Source organism: Staurois parvus, unplaced genomic scaffold, assembly GCF_062004578.1.
Source record: "Staurois parvus isolate SC_StPar_1 unplaced genomic scaffold, SC_StPar_1.0 ptg000059l, whole genome shotgun sequence".
Taxonomy (NCBI): Eukaryota; Metazoa; Chordata; class Amphibia; order Anura; family Ranidae; genus Staurois; species Staurois parvus.
Genome location: NW_028317855.1, coordinates 16,207,335 through 16,226,813, shown reverse-complemented (window position 1 = coordinate 16,226,813; position 19,479 = coordinate 16,207,335). Strand labels below are relative to the sequence as shown.

The window sequence follows — 19,479 nt, the reverse complement described above, 5'->3', positions numbered from 1 at the left end:
GACGATTACAGACTGATATTACGGACTCTCCTTCTCTGTTTTTATCCCCCTCTGGTTTGTGAGTATGCATTTATATGCTTTTAAATAAATCCGTGTTTCACCACGGTAATGCACGATGGGAGTGAGCCGTTTTGCTTTTGTTTACCAGTACCAAGATTTCCCGATCTTCTAAGGGCTGCACCTCAATGTTTGGCATTTAAAGTTATCCTAGTCTGCATGAAGATTTGAGCACTGGTTTCATTTGTATATCATGCTACCAGTAGTTACACTGACCCTAGCCAAATGCAAAGCCAGTGAAAAACAGTCAGAAAAGATGAGCAGGGAAAAAAAATTCAGTGGCCTTCACCTGTAAAACCATTCCTGTTTTGTGGGGCGTCTCATTATTGCCCATCTAATGCACCTGTTGTTAATTTCATTAACACCAAAGCACCTGAAACTGATTAACAACCCCCTCTGCTACTTAACTAACTAGATCAATATCCCTGGGGTTTCATTGACTTGATGCTATACTCTGATTAAAAAGTGTTCATTTCATTTTTTTGAGCAGTGTATATTTTTTTCTAATGGAGCAGGCAGGAGACCTGATGATCAAAAAGAATTCAACAGGCATTTTTTTTTTCATATACAAAATTTGCTATACTCTGAAATTGAACCTTTGAAGGCCCTCAGTAGGCTGCAAGTATCCCTAATCTGCTGACCTTGAATCCTCATGCTCCTTGCTTTAGATCTATAAATATAATATAATGGATAATTTCTGTTCCTTTATCATACAGGTAGTTGAGCATTTGCAGGGTGGCATTCTCAACTAAAGGGACAATACACTAGCAGAGTACATTTTGATTGGGTAGGCCATGTACCTATGATCATTACCTGGTATGATGGTATGATAGGGAACAGGGCAAGGGTGCCTAGCACAGTCCTAAATACCTGGTGTTAACAGGTCCTCAATTTGTATTTCCACCATTCCAGTCAAATTTGAGAAATTCTCACTATATGTTTGGTATGTTTTTCTATTCAAGCAAAATATCTAAAAATAATTTTAAAAATATTATAAATTTTTTTACTTGTTTCGTTGGAGCAGGATTATGCAAAAGACAATATAGGTAACTTATATTGCTTTGAATAAATTGTAACATAAGGATAGGGAACAGAGTGGAGAAATAGACTGAGAAACAGTCCATTACCTTACCCAAGCCTTGAAATCTTCACCCCTTTTGTTAGGACAGACAGTCCTGAACATCTAGTTTAACACTGATAATGAAATATGCCAGGATAGTACACACATATTTATTTATATCAAACACAACTCTCCTGCCCCTCAAAACATTACATTGGAAGTGAAAGTAGGATTTTTCAGTCCTGGGGTTTTCCGAAATGAGCAGATAAAAAGTTAACAGCAAGTTTTAAATATTTTTTAAAGTTATGGTATGTGAATGGGAACTTTGTAAACTATGTGAGTTCTTGAAAAGAATGTTGATGGTTATGGCTTTGTCATGTTGTCATACTTGTCACCAAATTAGATTTATCTGTTTGCACATACCCTACTTTCCTCATATTTTATAAATGTTTCACTTGTTCTTACCTTGCTAACCACTTTTTGCACAATTTTATTTACAGCTAAAACTGACAACTGAAGAATATGCCTCTGGCAAACGTCATGTAAATAATATTTCAAAATGCTTGGGGAAACTCATAGTGCTAGGCAAGGTCAGCACACCCTTGGGATTCCCTCATAGATCAAATGAAATGCCTCCATCTTAAGTTTTAAATATGTGTCATCCAGGTCTGCTGGAAGATAAAAAGGATATATTTATTGGCAATTTTCGTTCAGTACCGAGATTAAAAGCTGAACTAAAGTTTATTTCTTAATGCAAATACTCTGAAATTACAAGTTAAAAATACTGCATGCATGCATCACTGTAAAACTATGGGGTTGATTTACTAAAACTGGAGAGTTCAAAATCTGGTGCAGCTCTGCATAGAAACTAATCAGCTTCCAGTTTTGTTTTTATTGAAGTTTAATTGAACATGGTAAAGTTAGAAGCTAATTGGCTACCACACACAGCTGCACCAGATTTCACACTCTCCGGTCTTAGTAAATCAACCCCAACTCACCAACCCTTTTTCAGGCATGGTAGAAGGACCTCGGAGCGTCTATGACATTTTAGGTTAATTTTGCTGGTTGCATAGCTCAGAGGTAATAGTCTTTCCAAACTGTCCACTTAGTATGTCATTATACTCATACATATGCAACAACATGGCTCCCTCATTTTTGCCTTGCCTCAGCTCCATTTAGTAAAAAAAAGTAAAACCAAGTGGCTGATAAAAGAGGGGAGAGGGAGGATTAGGGTAAGGTTAGAACTTTCCTATTACATGCCTTATTCTTTGCATAGATTGAATATAATTCCTGCAGAGAACTTCCTGAAAAGGAATGATTACATCATGTCCCTCACATATTTTCACGTTCATCAACTCCCACTAATACTGAGGAAGTAATTGAAACTGATTTCTGCAAGATGGCCCATTCATAATATAAAATATGGATAAAGAAACAGTTAGAACATGTATGCAAATCTGCATGTATGTATAGTTTTAATTTGTCATTTCAAAGTGTTTGCAATAGCAAAACAAAAACTCAGTTCTGCTTTACAATAGGCTATGCATTGAAACCCTTAGCCATCACAGTGGTATCACCTTTCATCAGCTTGATAACAGTTCACTGCTGAACTTTTAGTTAAATAATTACATGAAAGCTTACTTGTTATTTCTTTCAATGCATAATTGTAGGCCTTTGCCCTTTGCAATATTTTTTAATAAAGTCAGTTATCACATCCTAAGATTGAACTATTATATTATATTAATACGGGATCCTGGGCCACACTGTGACGGTGTAGAGACACTTAAAGCCAGAGCTCTGATACCCAATCCAATGTAGCACAGGACAGTCAGCCACCACTCAATGCCACAGCCTCAGCATGTAGAAGATCCACAGACAATAAAAAGTGACAGGTAGCATGGCTGGACCAGAAAAGTAGGCCATTGAGTAGTCCCACTACTTCTCCTCCAGCAGTAAGAGGGTTCTGTAGCTGGGCTAGATAATCTGGGGAACCCATACAGCTCTGGGGATTCCTCTAACCTCTGTAGTCTAATGCTGCTAAAAAGGAGTAACAGATGGTGGAAGGGAGCCTGGGAACTAACTTCCCCACCACCACCCCAGCCACAGCTAAAATGTGCACAATGAAGCAGTATTTGTGGCCTGTAATTTCACAGAGATGTATAGCTTGTCCTGGGCCAGATCTGGGGGATCAGGTAGAAAAGACAGCAACCTACATTCTTCTATGCAGGGATCTGACTCTTGTTATAAGGAAGAGGCAGGAAGGCAACAGCACCCATTTACTTCAACTTGCACTCTATCTAACCTGTTTGAGGAACATCCTCTAATGGTACAAAAATTTGAAGTTTCCACATTGAGACGCGATCTGAAATGCTTAAAGCGAAGTTCCAGTCATTTTTTGAGTTTATTAAAAGTTAGCAGCTACAAAAACTGTAGCTGTTGACTTTTAATAAACACACACTTACCTGTCCTAGGATCCAGTGATGTGTTCACTCGCACCGTCCCTTCTCTCCCTCTTCTCTCTTTTTCATATTTTTCTACAAACTAGATCTCCAAATATGGCAGGTTTTGCAAATGGTCCACCCAGCAGGCATACCTCTCATTGTTTAATCCCAACATAACACAAAGAGGGTTATTTACTAAAACTGGAGAGTGCAAAATCTGGTGCAGCTCTGCACAGAAATTTATCAGCTTCCAGGTTCTTTTGTCAAAGCTTAACTGAACATGCTAAAGTTAAAAGCTGATTGGCTACCCTGCACAGCTGCACCAGATTCTGAGTGCACCAGTTTTAGTGAATCAACCCCAAAGAGATTTGGTGTACGTTTATATAAAAGAAAATTCCAAGAACCTGATGATCTCTGCTGATCTCTCATGTTTGCCAGTCTGAGATGAGGAGCGGAGAACATTTCTTCACTTCTTATAACAGGACACAGCCTTCTGTCATTCAATTTTACAGAGATGGCTGGTTTATGAAAGCAAGATCTGAAGATCTCACTGGCCATCTCTGTAAAATATCTCCATCCTCAGCTTCTTCAGCTCAGAGGTGGAAAATCTGGGTGAGAAGTCGCCGTGATGAAAAAGGCTTCTTTCTTCCTAACAGCAACAGCAAGGTTAAAATTTTACATAAATAATAACCATATATGTTTATAATGTTTTATATATTTATATATATATATATATATATATATATATACACACCATATTGCAAAAGTATTGGGTCACTCCTCCAAATCATTGGATTCAGGTGTTCCAATCACCTCCTTGGCCACAGGTGTATAAAATCAAGCACCTAGGCATGCAGACTGCTCCTACAAAGATTTGTGAAAGCATGGGTTGCTCTAAGGGGCTCAGTGAATTCATGATAGGTTGCCACCTGTGCAATAAGTCCATCTTTGAAATGTTCTTGCTACTAAATATTCCACGGTCAACTGTTAGTGGTATTAAAACAAACTGGAAGCAACTGGGAACAACAGCAACAAAGTAGTAGACCACGTAAAATTACAGAACGGAGTCAGTGCATGCTGAAGCACACAGTGCGCAAAAGTTGACAACTGTCTGCAGAGTCAATAGCTAAAGGCTTCTAAACTTCATGTGGCCTTCAGAGTAGTACAACAGCAGTGTGTAGAGAACTTCATGGAATGGGTTCCATGGCTGAGCAGCTGCATCCAAGCCTTACATCACCAAGTGCAATGCAAAGTGTCAGATGCAGTGGTGTAAAGCACACCACCACTGGAGCAATGGAGACATGTTCTCTGAAGTGATGAATCACGCTTCTCTGTCTGGCAATCCAATGGACGTGTCTGGGTTTGGCGGTTGCCAGGAGAACGGGACTTGCCTGACTGCATTGTGCCAAGTGTAAAGTTTGGTGGAGAGGGGATTATGGTTGTTTTTCAGGGGTTGGGCTTGGACCCTTAATTCCAGTGAAGGGAACTCCATAGGCATCAGCGTACCAACTTATGTTGGACAATTTCATGCTCCCAACTTTATGAGAACAGATTGGGGATGGCCCCTTCCTGTTCCAACATGACTGTGTACCAGTGCACAAAGCAAGAAGCAAGGTCCATAAAAACATGGATGAGCGAGTTTGGGGTGGAGGAACGTGACTGGCCAGCATAGAGTCTTGACCTCAACCCGATAGAACATCATTGGGATGAATTAGAGTGGAGACTGCGAGCCAGTTCTTCTTGTCCGGCATCAGTGCCTGACCTCACAAATGGGCTTCTGGAAGAATGGATAAACATTCCCATAGACACACTCCTAAACCTTGTGGATAGCCTTCCCAGTAGAGTTGAAGCTGTTATAACTGCAAAGGGTGGGCCAACTCAATATTTAACCGTACGGACTAAGAGTGGGATGCCATTAATGTTCATGTACATGTAAAAGCAGGTGCCTTTTAACAAGGGGGCCCCCCAGATCCTGGCCCTCCCTCATGTGAATGAGTATGAGACATGTGAACTTGAAATGAAAAGCTCACATTTTTTAATTTGACAGTAATATCACCTTTAATTGTCTTTTCTCATATGTAAATACATTTAGTTAGTTATTTCTTGAGATCCAGCTTGACCTATATTGATTTAGTTGCCTATCTCTGTACTCACTTTGTACTCACTTAGCCTACAACTGAAGTGCATATTTTTAAATATTATGCCATATAATGCCCTGTATAGGAGCAAAGTTAAACCTCTCTCTCCAATACAAACCATTAAGTACAGTTTTATAGTTAAAAGTCAAAATTCTACAGATATCCCAATGGAAATAAGCAGCCACTATCAGCATTACTTTAGGAACTGCACACAATGTAAATTATACAGCTTGTCAAACAAGGCCTTTTAAAGTAGAAGGCTATCAATGCGGAAGCCTGGCCACACAGCTCAGCACTTTAAAACTAAACTCCAGTCAAACAGCTAAATGCACGAATGAAATACTACTTAATTAGCTGATTTGCCTGCCAAAGGACATGCATTTTTGCCTATCAACTACTAATGTTCACATAGCTTTGCCACACAGCAAAAAATGTAAGCAGGCAGGATTTTAATTGCAGAAGAGCTTGCTATGTCCCAGCTGCGGTGAACTGACAATGTGAAAAAAAAATGGAAAAAAATCATCTGATGGTAAAGGCACCAAGGTTGCAGAATAAAAACTCAGGGTTTAAAAGGCAGTTATTAAACACCATAAAATGAATTTCATGGTTCGCATCCATTTTTTCAGATAATAGGTATGCCACAAGTTTAATGGCAGCTGTCATGCAGTGTGCCTAGCTTTGAAATCAAAGTGTGCTTGCTAGGCATGCATGTTTTGATTTCTCAGTTCCATGCAGCCAGACTAGTCTTGGACCCACCCCAGAGCAACTGAGCATGGCCACCTCGGCCCCTGCAAACAGATATTTTCTCTGCATGTGTTTTTTAGGCTGAGTAGACCACTCCTATGGTCCTCTGCAACCTCATCAGATATGAGTTTTTCACATTGCTTACACTTTTATTCCTTTTACTGCACTAATTGCGTTTGCATTGAAATGTTGTACACCATAAGGCCCCTTGCACAGGGATTGGAATCCAGTTTGCTCAGCAGGGTATCTGTCCATAGATCTCATGCTAAGCAGAGTAGAGCGGGCAGATGACAGGTCTGTGTCTGGTCAGTTTATGGAGAGTGGACATGGACAAAGCCCGTTTTTCTCTATGGGGGCTGCATGTAAATGGACCAGATATCTAATTACACCTGACTGTCCTCTGAACTTCCTAAATGAAGGGGGAATGGGGGACAGATCCCTTTTGTTTTTTTTGTTTTTTTTTAGGGACTGGAATTGATTGAAGGTAGGCAGGTGTAAACAGAGACAAGTCTGTTTGCACCTGCCAGTCCATAGGCATACATGGACCATCCAATCAGATCTGCCGAAAAGAACTGACAGGTGAATCTGAGCCTCTTGTCTCTCTCTTTTATCTATTTACAAGTCTTTGTTCACTTGAAAGTGGAAAGACTTTTTTTTCTAGTATACAAAAGCTGCCTTCACTTGAATCTATTATTTCTGCCTTAAGTTCAATTTTAATCCTAACGACGCTCCAACCTGCCAAAAATCTGACCTCACTGTAAAAACTTCTGCTTATTTCAAAATAAACAGCACAAGAAAAACATCATGGTGCAGTATACGAAAAAAATAATTAAACACTCAAAAATGTCACATGTGTCACATGTCTCACATAACGTGTGTGGTGTTAAAGAGCCCATTTATTTGAATAAACTGCCAATGCACCACCACAAGCCTCAACTCAAACCTGTGCCCCAACACAAAATAAATGGCACCACAACATAGTATGTGGGATGCTTTGTCTTGCAGCAATATACAATATATTGCACATTTGAATATATGTTACCGCACCACATAGGTCAGAAGGGACCTTGATGAAGCACCACTCCACCTACACTTTTGTTACGAACTTTTCCACAGCACTCTGACACACTTTTTAATCTCTTACCCTGTCTAATATTAAAAAAAGTCTAGTGTTCTTGTCTTTGTGTCAATAAAGAAGTAAAAACAGAGTATCTCCTTGAGTAGAGAATGTAGAAATCGTAGAGAATGACCACATCTGTGAAAAATATTTTTAAAAAAGATGATGGAAGAAAATATTATGAGGAGCAGCAAGTAAAAAAAAATATAAAACATTACATTCTTATCACTTTTAAAAAACACAAGTTTCAGGAAGATGGGGGCCTAAAATATAATCATCTTTCAGTCCAACACTTATATAATAATCCTCTTAGTAACGTTAAGTGGACTATAAACCCTGTAATAAAAGAAAAATCAAACTTATTTTGGGGAATTATTTTTAAGTAACAAGGACCTACCTATATAAGCTTTTGACCTAACTTCTTATTAAGATTCTCATACCAGTAGCAGAACTACCAGGATTGTAAAGGTCACAGTTGCGACCAGGCTCTAGCATTCCACCATTCTGGGGAGGGCCCACTGCAGAACATGCCAGGGACAGACCGGTACCTCCTTCCCCAGCAGTGATCAGGAAAGCTCCCTAGTGTATTGATGATCCCTGACCCCAAGACGGAGGCTGCTGCGAGGCTCAGGTAGGGGGTATGGCCGGCTTCAAAGGAGATTGCTTCTTGTCCCAGGTGTGCTGTTGTGGGAGAAGGCTACAGAATGGACTGGAAAGACTGGCATGTGTGCTGTGTGGCAGCTACTGAGTGGAGAGATAGTGATCGGGAAGTGCATGATAACCCTTTCATTGCTATAAGATGCAATTAATCCTTTCATTGTTGGCAGATAAGATCCCAGTTGGAAGTGCATGATTAACCCTTTCAAATCTGTGTTGGAAGTGTATTATTAACCATTTCATTGTTAGCAGATCCCCGTTGGAAAAATTATGCATTTCAACTAGGGATCTGCTAGCAAGGAAATGGTTAATCATACACTTCCAAAACAGATATGAAAGGGTTAATCATGCACTTCTAACTGGGATCTCATCTGCCAGGGATGTTCTAGCAAGGAAACTTTTATTACTAGAACATCCCTGGTGATTGGAAAAGATTAATCCAGTGATGGAACTACCAGGATTGCTAAGGTACTGGGCCCTGCCATTCCGCAACTGTGGGGGGCCCCAAAACGGCAGGAAGAGGGCTCGTTGTGAGACTGTAATAAAGGGTCCTGCAATGGGAGTAAAGGACCCCCAGGATCAATGGGAAGGGCCCTGGGCCTGGAAGGAAGGGCCCCAGAATGGATTGAAAGGGCTCCTAGAGCCCTGAAGGTTTTGGTTATGCCTCTGTCTCATACAAATACTGTAGAAATCTACTAGTAATATCTTTAGTTTGTTAAAAGAAAATCTAACCTGAAATAACTATTCCTATCTGTTTCTTTAACATAAACTAATAAATAAGTTAATAGTAAAGCATTTCATCTTATATAATAAGATCTAGAAAATAAATTGACTCCTAAAAGTTTTTTTTACAAAAGAAGCAGATTTTAAAACCTAAGTAAGAGGGTGTTTGGTTATTTTAATGAACAATGTGAGGCAATGTTCAATCCTGTCATCCAGGCTTTAGACATATTCATGATGAAAATTTTTGTTTCAGTTCAGATTCATTTGTTCTCTGAAGAATTTTCATCATATTTGCTATTTTGCACAGATTCGTTTTCGGAATTCATTGCATTTCTTTGCCATTTGTTTCATATATTCGTTAGTTCCAGGTGGATGAAAAAAATTTAGCAGTTTTTCCAGAAGATGGTTATAGATTCGATATGTTATCGAATCGGAAGGATTCAATATTTTCACACTAGTCCAACCCACCAAGTGAAATGGTATGAGATGATTGGACAATATCGACTGGCTTCATGTGGATCTGAATTAACATATGGGAAGAAATTATGATCCATTTGTTATCCGAATCAAAATGATCAAACAGGTTCAAAAATGTAATTAAATTCCCCATGGGCCTGAACTCCTATTGCATCATGTGATGTCACTTGAATGAAACAAATGCATTTGTTAATTTCATTGTAACTTTTTTCCAGATTCGTCAGCAGACATTACTATGTCCATTCGGAGATTCGTATACAACCAAATCTCCAAAATTACATTTTTGTCCAAAAAAATAATCTTAACAAAATGAAACACATATGTCTACCAAGCATGCATTTGACAGAACTCCACCATCTTTACTAGGATGGAATAAAGTTCACCATTTAAGGTGAACATCCTCTATTAGGGATGTGCAAAATAGGGGTTTTATATTTTTTCCAAAATTTTGGTGAGAATCAGATTTTGTCAGAATTTTGAATTTTTTGTGAAATGTAATGGAATCAGGGAAGGCAAAATTAGAGTGGTTTTAAAGGGTGCAATGAGCTTTGAATAGCTCCTGATAGTTACAAAAGCTCTTTGAACTATCCTGTATCACATTAGCCTTATTGTTTTACCTTTTTCCACAGAAAGAAAAAAAAAAACGGAATGCAACAGAACACAAAAAATGATCAAATGCACAAAAGAAAAGAAAAAAAAAAAAATACAAAAATGCTAAATTAAAAAATGAATTATTCTAAATGTACTGTACCTACTAGAAAAAAAAACACACTCTGGAAAGAAAACAAGTAGATCTTTTTATTATCTAGTGTATCCTACTCCTTTAGTAAGTTAATACTATGGTATGAGAGTTAAAAATATTCTTCATCTTAATATAAACCAAGCTGATGTGAAAAGACTTTTCATTACCTTTCCAGCATCTATGTGCCATTTGCAGTATCTAAGACATGGAGAGGCTTTGAGAAGAATAACTTGTCTTGCCATTTGGCCATAAATACATTTGACACACTACGAACATATGTGGCACTCATGGCAATGCCAGTTATTTGCAAATAATAAACATCATAAAACCAGAAGCAAAAATGTATTAATTCTATTGTATGATAAATAATCATAATGTCAACTTTAACATGACATAAATCAGCTTTATCTTGAAAACAATCTAATTGGTCGTGGTAAGAAATGATGGTATATAATGACATAATATCTGCTATTAAAAAAACCCACAAAAATAGATATGTTAATGACCTGGCTAGAAAAGTTTTTAAACATCTGAAACACCTAACACACAGCTGTAAAACATATCAATATATTCCCCTAATCTAGGCATCAAATAATTAATACTACTAACAATAAGACGTTTTTAAGGGAAGCCTTTACTGATGTTTTATAATACAAATGTGATAAAAATCATAATAGACAAATTTGTCCATCTCAAACTGCTAAAAAGTCACCTATTCAACAAAATCATATCAGTGTTTTTTATAAGCTTCCAATTTTTTTAAATGAATTTTAAACATTACACAAATTTCTTTGTGTAATACATTACTCAAGTACCTTTTAGAATCAGCATGTTCTCTTTGAAACTCTGTAAAGATATCTATTTTTACATCTTTACTATGTGTTTGTGCCTGGTTCCTTGAAAATGATTGCAGAGGGAGAAATTAAAGCAGTGTCCATGGTTGACTGGTACTTGCTTTAAGCCCTCTTTTCTAAAACATATGGCAGGGAAAAGGCAGTATTGAAATCAGAGACATTAAAGATCCAACCTACATGGGCTTCAGAATCAACCACGGCAGATGAAACTAGAAATTTGGAGGAAAGCTCCAGTTCAAGCTTCATTAGCAAATTCATTATTGTCTTTAGATACAGTAAAGGTTGTAAGCTTCAAAATAAAAACAGGATATGTGTTGTCAATGACTTCCCATACAGTATGTAGTATTGCGATGACTTGCTTAACTCAAACAGGGAAGCTTAAATCAAATAATAAAAAAGAAAAAAACAAGAACAATGATTTCCAGAAAACTGTGAACTGTGAAGTGAGCTATGTGTATTGTCATAAGTATGGTTGCAAGGTACATATAGCTTGCTGTTTTCCTCTTTAATGGATACGTTCACAAAAAAAAAAAATAGCCCATTTTTTGCAGGTAAAAAAATGTGCATTTACTCTTTTTTTTGGACCCTTGAAAACATTGCACCAGTGATCAACAGAACATGGTGCCATGAAGGGCTCCTGCAAACTGTCAGAATCCTATACAAGCAAATACGGTCTGACAAGAAGACTCAATGAACTACCACAGTTCATTATGAACTACAAGCGACAGCCACAAAGGCTGTCGGGACTTGTAGTCCATTCATTCACAGAAACACTGTGAATGAATGATGAGGCCATGTGGGCAGTGGCCCGCACAGCCGCACTATTTTTAAAAAATGACAGCTAGAACGGGGAACTTCTCCCCATACTGCTGTCACGGGGCAGGGGGATTGGGCAGAGGCTACAGTGGTGGGTACATGTTACATGTTACTCCCTAAAAATGAGTGAAATATGTAACATGTACCCAAAGGTGAACTTATCCTTTAAAGAAATCGTGCACTTTGCCCATGCAGGTTTGCTTTAATGCCACCCACCCTAGTGAGAAATACTCACCTTTGCTTTGTTCGCCAACCAGTCCATTCGGCCTCTGGGATGTAGGGCAGGAAACCCTGTGTAAGGTTTGAGTCAGAGCTTTCATAGGGTCGAGGACTCTCCCCACTCCCTCCTGATACTGGGTAAGTCTCCAAGCACTGACATTATACCATGAGAAGAAGAGGAGCAAATCACAAGTTCCTCCATACCCAGAAATGCAAAGTATTTTCTTGCTGAACAAAATGGTCAGGAAGAAAAAAAAAGGTGCTCATTTGCTGCTTGAGGGAGGTACAGTAAAATAAACCAGACCATATTTTTTCCTTTAACCTATCCATAATGTTAAAACATACATAAAAACATATAATTGTAAGAAGCTTGTCTGCTGATATGCATACAATGTGTTAGAAAGTGCATTACATTATTTAAATACATAAAAATGCACAAGTAAAAACAACTTACAACACCAACAGGGAAAGCTAGTACAGCCAACATCCAATCTCGGAGAAACCTAAGTTTTTTCAGTTGTCGCTCCTGTTCCAGGCTGTCACTGCCCTTGGTTAGCAGACAGGACAGGTCAGAGAGAACACAAATCCCAAAGAAGACAGCTTGGATCACCTATAAAACAAAAGTCAACATTTATGTTAACAGTACAAAAATTAAGTACCAGGAATAATATTCTACAGCTGATAACCCAGAAAGCTCAGAGGCGTCCCTAGGTGTCACCCATGGTGTCACCACTCCAGAGAGGAAGGAGCGGTGCCGGTGTAGCGGTAAAATGAGTGAAGATATGTATCTTCTGAAGCAACTGCGCATGTGCCGGTTTCAGGCGGAAGAAGCCGATCTCCGACTTTAGCACAGAGCTGCCACAGTTAACCCCTTACAGGCTGCAAACCGCTGAAGCTGATCCAGTGGATCACTATGGGTTGCAAGATCAGTTAACCCTGTATAGGTTGAACCTATACGGGGTTAACTGATCTTGCAACCCATAGTGATCCGCTGGATCAGCTTCAGTGGTTTGCAGCCTGTAAGCGGTTAACTGTGGCAACTCTGGGCTAAAGTTGGAGATCGGCGATCTGCTTCTTCGGCCTGAAACCGGCCATGTGCAGTTGCTTCAGGGGATATATATCTTCACGGGATACTCATTTTTGGGAGCAGCTGTCACTGTGCCAGGAATCCGGGATCGCCCCAATAACTGGCCAGGACCTTCACAGAGCCCAGAAGTACTGCTGGCATCCTGCTCCTGCATCCCCTGTGGTGGTGTCACCCGGTGCGGCCCGCACCCCCATAAGGTTGCCACTAAGAAAGCTAATACCCCTTTCACTCTGAACGGCTGAGGTTTCCCTGCAGCAAGGGTGCAGTTATTTGTACCTATGGTTTTCATGCAGGTTATCTGCACTGTGCCATAGGCTTCCATTACATTGGGGCGGTTTTGGTGTGTTTTCTGAAAGCACAACAAAAATCCTGCATTCTCATATGTAATTCCTCATATATAATGTATTATTTTGTTATAACTTTGATAATATTAATAGTGGAAATCTGAATATTAACAGCTATAATAATATACATAATGCTCAAAGAAGCAAAGGTCTTTTTTAAAAGTAAAACACTAATTACATAGAAATCTAAAGGAAAATTAACAGATGTAAATCCATTCCATATTGTTACTGGGTTCCAAAGAAGTCAAAATGGTCTGACTCGGCATTTTATAACACACACAAGCACCACTCAAAATTGACCCCCCGCCACCCCCACTTGCCCTCTGTCCAATCAGTAAATATCTAAATATCAGGGACTATGCAGCTATACTTAATTACCTCCTGCAGATGGCATTGTCCCACTGCAGGCAAGTTCCTTGACCCAGGTCAGCATTTGGGCCGCAGCTTGCCCTTTGATTTCTCAATGATAAACACCTAATCAGGAATTCTCATCATTACCTTAGGCTCCATTCACACTTGTGCAACTTGTCATATGAACTTTGGACACTAAGGTTGCATGACAAGTCTTGCCCCATGTTTTTCAATGAGAACCATTCAAATATGTATGACTTAAAGTTTCAGTGACTTCAAAGTAGTTCATGCACTACTTTGGAACGACTTTCGTGCAACTTGAGTGCCATAGACTGCAATTTAAACTCTCAAAGCTCATATGAAAGTTGCACCTGAATGTTGTACATGCAACAGTTGTTTATTATAATTAATGAAATCCAAAGTCGTATCCAAGTTGCACCCACCCAAAGTTACGTCAAAGTTGCGTCAAAATTGTGTTCCAAAGTTGTATGACTTTTTAGTCATACAAAAGTGAATGGAACCTTAACAGGAGGTCCGAGGGTTGCTTTCTATCCTTATAACTCACCATTGGGGTATGTGAGAACCTTCTCCAAGGTGATGAATCCTTATTTGCAACCTCCTGTTATAAACACCCTACTGTGTAAGCCTGCATCACTGTTTTTTAACATGGTCTTTAGCAGTGACCATGTGGTTTTGGAATATATGACATGAAAAAATGTTGAATCCAACATAACCTGTGTACAATTAAAAATATATTTTATATAGAAACTTTAATGAAGTAACCTTAACCAACTGTGGAGCATGGGATTGCTACACATGGCCAAGAAAAAAAATAATGTAAATCTATGGTCCCAGCATACTCTTTCATTGTATAAAATCAGCTTTGTAAGAACAATACAAACAATAGTTATTTTTTACAATCCAATCTAAGTTTACTCGAAAATATCTCCTTTCATGTTAATAGTGCTGCCTGTCTGCTGGTCTTCTCTTTCCACAACTTCTTGGATTCCCTGCATGCTTTGCAGTTTCTCCTTTGTTGCTTGCTGACTGTTCCTCCTGAAACTCCTTCTTTCAGCACCTCTGTAGATCAGAAGGCAGGCTCTGTGAAATGTGTCACACAACAGTGCCTACTCATAGGGCATAGTGAATATATGTCCCAGACCTCAAGAAAGTAAATGTGTGGGGAACTTCACAAAGTAAGTTTATAGACTTCATGATCATTCCGATTAACTGCATCCCATCCGCCCTATAGCAGAAATACTGCTACAGGGCGGCACAGGTGCGCAAAATCGTGTGTATATATACGTGATTTTGCATTACCAGGTAGGGATTACTCACCGGCGCCCGGTGATTGCCGAGGATCTCCGATGGGAGGAGAACTGTTTGGAAACAAAGCGGTTCTCCCTGTCAGCACAGCCATACAAAGCAGTGTGTTTACAGTGAAACATAAACACAGCCCAGATAGTAAAACACTCCCAGCAAGCAGTTAATCTTTCGATCTCCCCTCATGTTAACCCCTTCCTGCCCAGTGCCAATAGTAGAGTGTCAGTGTTTTTTTTCTAGCACTGATCACTGTGTTGGTGTCACTGGGGATGTCAGTGACACCAAGTCAGTTCCCTCCAGTGTCAGAATGCCCGCCGCAGTCCCGCTAGAAGTCACTGATCGTCACCAATACTAGTAAAAATAAAATAAAAAATTCCAGTATATATATCGCCATTTGTAGACGCTATAACTTTCATGTAAACCAATTAATTTACACGTATTGGGATGTTTTTTTAGCAAAGACATGTAGCAGGATACATTTTGGCCTTAATTTATGATGAAATTTGATATTTAAAATGTTTTTACTGGACATGTTTAATAACAAAAAGTCAAAAATATTGCTTTTTTTTTCACAGCGCAAAAAATAAAAAAACGCACAGGTGATCAAATACCACCAAAAGAAAGCTCAATTAGTGGGCAAAAAAGGACGTAAATTTCATTTGGGTGCAGCGTTGCACGACCACGCAATTGTCAGTTAAAGTAATGCATCGCCATAATGCAAAAAATGGCCTGGTCAGGAAGGGGGATAAATCCTCAGGAAGGCAAGTGGTTAATAGCAGTAGGCTAGAAATAATCAAAATATGTAAACAAATAAATTATTATTTAGATTCTGACAATAGATATGCTTTAACTGATGTGCACAAGGCATTTGTAGCATATCTTGCCATGCCCTTCTGCCCTGCTGATGATCTCCATCTTGAATTGCTAATAAATTCCCTACTGTCAAAATCACATTTGGGAGCTGCTATGTAAATACATGCATTACTGTATACATTGAAAGGGTATTTACTGAAGAGATAAAACTATACTTCTACCATTTTATAAAACTCTGGTTTTGCCAAATCTTGAGTATGCTGTCCAGTTCTGGTCACCAGTCCTCAGGCAGAATATGCTGGAACTGAAGAGAGTCCAGAGAAGAACAACAAAGCTAATGAGACAACTTGAGGGCAATAGTTATGAACAAGTACAATCATTAAACTTTTTCTCCCTGGAGAAGAGACTCATAAAGTGATACAAAAGGCCTAAATTAAATTAAATAAAAAAACATGCTGTACTTACCTGCTCTGTGTAATGATTTTGCACAGAGCAGCTCCAATCCTCTTCTCGAGTCCCCAGCCTACACTCTGGGCTCCAAAATACACACAGAATGGGGCTCAGCTCCATCCCTGATTCCTCCTCATTGGCTGTGATTGACAGCAATGGGAGCCAATGGCTCCCACTGCTGTTTCTGAGCCAATGAGGAGGCAGATAGCCGGGACAGGTGCCGCTCTCCTGCAAAATGCTGGATCGAGATCAGGCTCGGGCAAGCATTTGGGGGCTCAAGGGGGAGCTGCATACTAAAGGTTTTTTTACCTTCATGCATAGAATGTATGCAGGTAAAAAATCTTCAGTCTTTACAACTACTTTAAGAGGAGATAATATTGCAATATACATGTAACGCCCTCTTGTGTACATAGTTTTTTAAGTGCAGAGGCTTAGAGGCTTGCTATAAGCCTGGGTGTGAATCAGCAAGTTTTGTTTAGGTCAGGGTAGAGGGCTCCACAGGTCAGGCCTCTGGTATCTCCTCCTGGTTCTAGAAGCTTGGAGAAGTTTCTAGAAGCTAGTGGGTGGAGGCCAGAAAGTGCTGATCTGCATATTCATGAGAGCTTGACCGATCTCAGGCAGAAGGCCAGGCAGTGTGGCAGATAAGCCCATAAATATGAGAAAGGCTGGCCAGCAAGGAGAGATGGGTGGAAGGTGCAGTGCTGAGGTTTGCTGCTGAGTAGCCTGGGAGGGGACTCCAGAGAAGGCAGGGTTCTGCCTCCAGACTGGAGATTGAAAAGATGGGAGAAGAAAGCTAACAGAGGAAGATCCACTGCCCTGCAGTCCACTATGGAAGAACAGCCTGTTATGCTGAAAGGAAACCAATCCAGCAAAAAGCCTGAAAGCAGTTTATCCAAAGCTACAGAACACAAGGTCAGTGTGAGTACCTCTGCACCAGGTCCAACAGGAGAGAGGGCTGCTAGGTGATATACCCAGTCAGTTCTCCCTGGGGCAGTTTGTTCTAGAATCTCTTGCTCCGGGATACTCTTCAAAGACAGCCAGGTGAATGGGTAGTTTCTAGCTGGGGTCTGAAGAGGTTCATTTAGAGGGGACTAAGTGCTCCTCACACAGACTTTGTTACTGATCCGTCAAGATACCGATGCCACTCCGGAGGGAGTAGAAAATCCAGGATCCTACATCTATGTATAGAATTTAGAAAGTTTGTCCTCAAAGTATTAATTTCAAGTCAAGTTGGGCATTCCATATACCCCTAGCCCTTATCCAAGTTATTTACCCCTAAATAAAACAACAAAAACAAGCCCATGGATGGGTTTCTGACTGCAGGAAAGTTGAAAAATGTGTGTTGCCTGGCCGTACAGGAAAATCGGGGTACCCAAAACCAGCAGCTCTCAAGGGGGTAGCGCTACAAACAAATATCTAAATGATGATTCTAGCATAGGGAGAAAACTATTCAGTCTCAGGTTACTTAAAAAGATACAAGGCCACTCACTGAAGTTGGATGAGAAGCAGTTTAACAACCTACCACCCGCCATATAAGGAAACGACAGGTGCAAGGCGGTTCTCTCGCTCTGGAAGGATGTCATATGACATCCTCCCACTCTAACCGCACGTGCGCGCCCCCGGGGGCACGTAGCATGGCGATCGGTGTTGCACTGTGTCCCTGGGATACAGCGGATCACCGATCAGTGGAAAGAGTCGAAGAGGTCAGCTCTGTCATGTGATTAGCTGTGTCCAATCACAGCTGATCGCATGTAAATAAGGAAATGCCGGTTATCGGCATTTCTCTCCTACGAGCTGTCATGCTGACAGCTCGTGAGGAGAGGAGAACCGGTAATTGGCATTACTCAGAGGGGACATGTACACTGATCATCAGGGCACTGATGATCAGTGTAGCCCCAGCAGAGCAGACGTCCAGTGCCCATCAATGCCACCTGCCAGTGCCCATCAATGATACCTGCCAGTGCCCATCAGTGCCACATCAATGTCAAATATCAGTGCCTACCAGTGCACATCAATGCCACATATTAGTGCCCATCTGAACTGCCTTTCAGTTCCACCTATCAGTGCCAGTCAGTGCCACCTATTAATGCCAGTCAGTGCCGTCTATCAGTGCTGCCAATCAGTGCCACCTATCGGTGCCCGTCAGTGCTGCCTACCAGTGCCAGTCAGTGCCACCTAATAGTGCCAGTCAGTGCCGCCTATCAGTGCCATATATGAGTGCTACCTTTCAGTGCCCATCAGTAATGCCTGTCAATGCCCATCAGTGGCACCCACCAGTGCCTCCTCATCAGTGCCCATCAGTGCCGCCTATCAGTGCCCATCAGTGCAGCCTATTAGTGCCCATCACTGCAGCCTCATTAGCGCACATCAGTGAAGGAGAAAAATCACTTATGTACAAAATTTTATTACAGAAACTAAAAAAAAAACTTTTTTTTTCAAAGTTTTCAGTTGTTTTTGGTTTGATTAGCAAAAAATAAAAAACCCAGAGATGATTAAATACCACCAAAAGAAAGCTCTATCTGTCTCAAAAAATTTTTAAAAATGTAATATGGGTACAGTGTTGCATGGCCGTGCAATTGCCATTCAAAGTGCGACAGCGCTGAAAGCTGAAAATTGGCCTGGGCAGGAAGGGGGTCTAAGTGCCCTGAAGGCAAGTGGTTAATCTTAAGCTGCATAGGGAGTTCTTTACTGTTAGAAAGGGGTCTGCCGTGGCTTAAAACTTTGGTTTTTATGGTTATCATTGCACATTTTCATATCATCATTGCAAAATTACTTAATTAAAACTTTGAAGTCAACATGCTGGATCTTTCTCTTTTTTTCAGTTAGACCAACCTGAAAAGTTAAAAATCATCCCTAATTAATTTTTCTTTCCCTTCTTCCCTTTTTTTTTAAGTTTATTTATATTTCTCTAACTTTTTTTAATCATGTTGTACATTATAAACAGAGAAAATCAGCGAGCGCTTACAAAACAGCAACTGATTGCACCGAGAAAAAAGGAACTACAAATCCTCTCAATAAAACCAAATAAATCAAGAAAAGGTGCAGCGCATAAAAAATAAACAATAT

At 40.0% G+C, this 19,479-nt stretch overlaps 1 protein-coding gene across 1 annotated transcript in view; it reads right to left on the bottom strand.

Moving 5' to 3' along the window:
- Nucleotides 1-19,479, bottom strand: part of AIG1 (androgen induced 1) — a 362,106-nt gene that overhangs the window by 254,529 nt on the left and 88,098 nt on the right. The window contains exon 2 of the mRNA XM_089668636.1: nucleotides 12,500-12,655. Within this exon, the coding sequence (XP_089524762.1) occupies nucleotides 12,500-12,655 (156 nt within the window). The remainder of the gene's footprint in view (nucleotides 1-12,499; nucleotides 12,656-19,479) is intronic.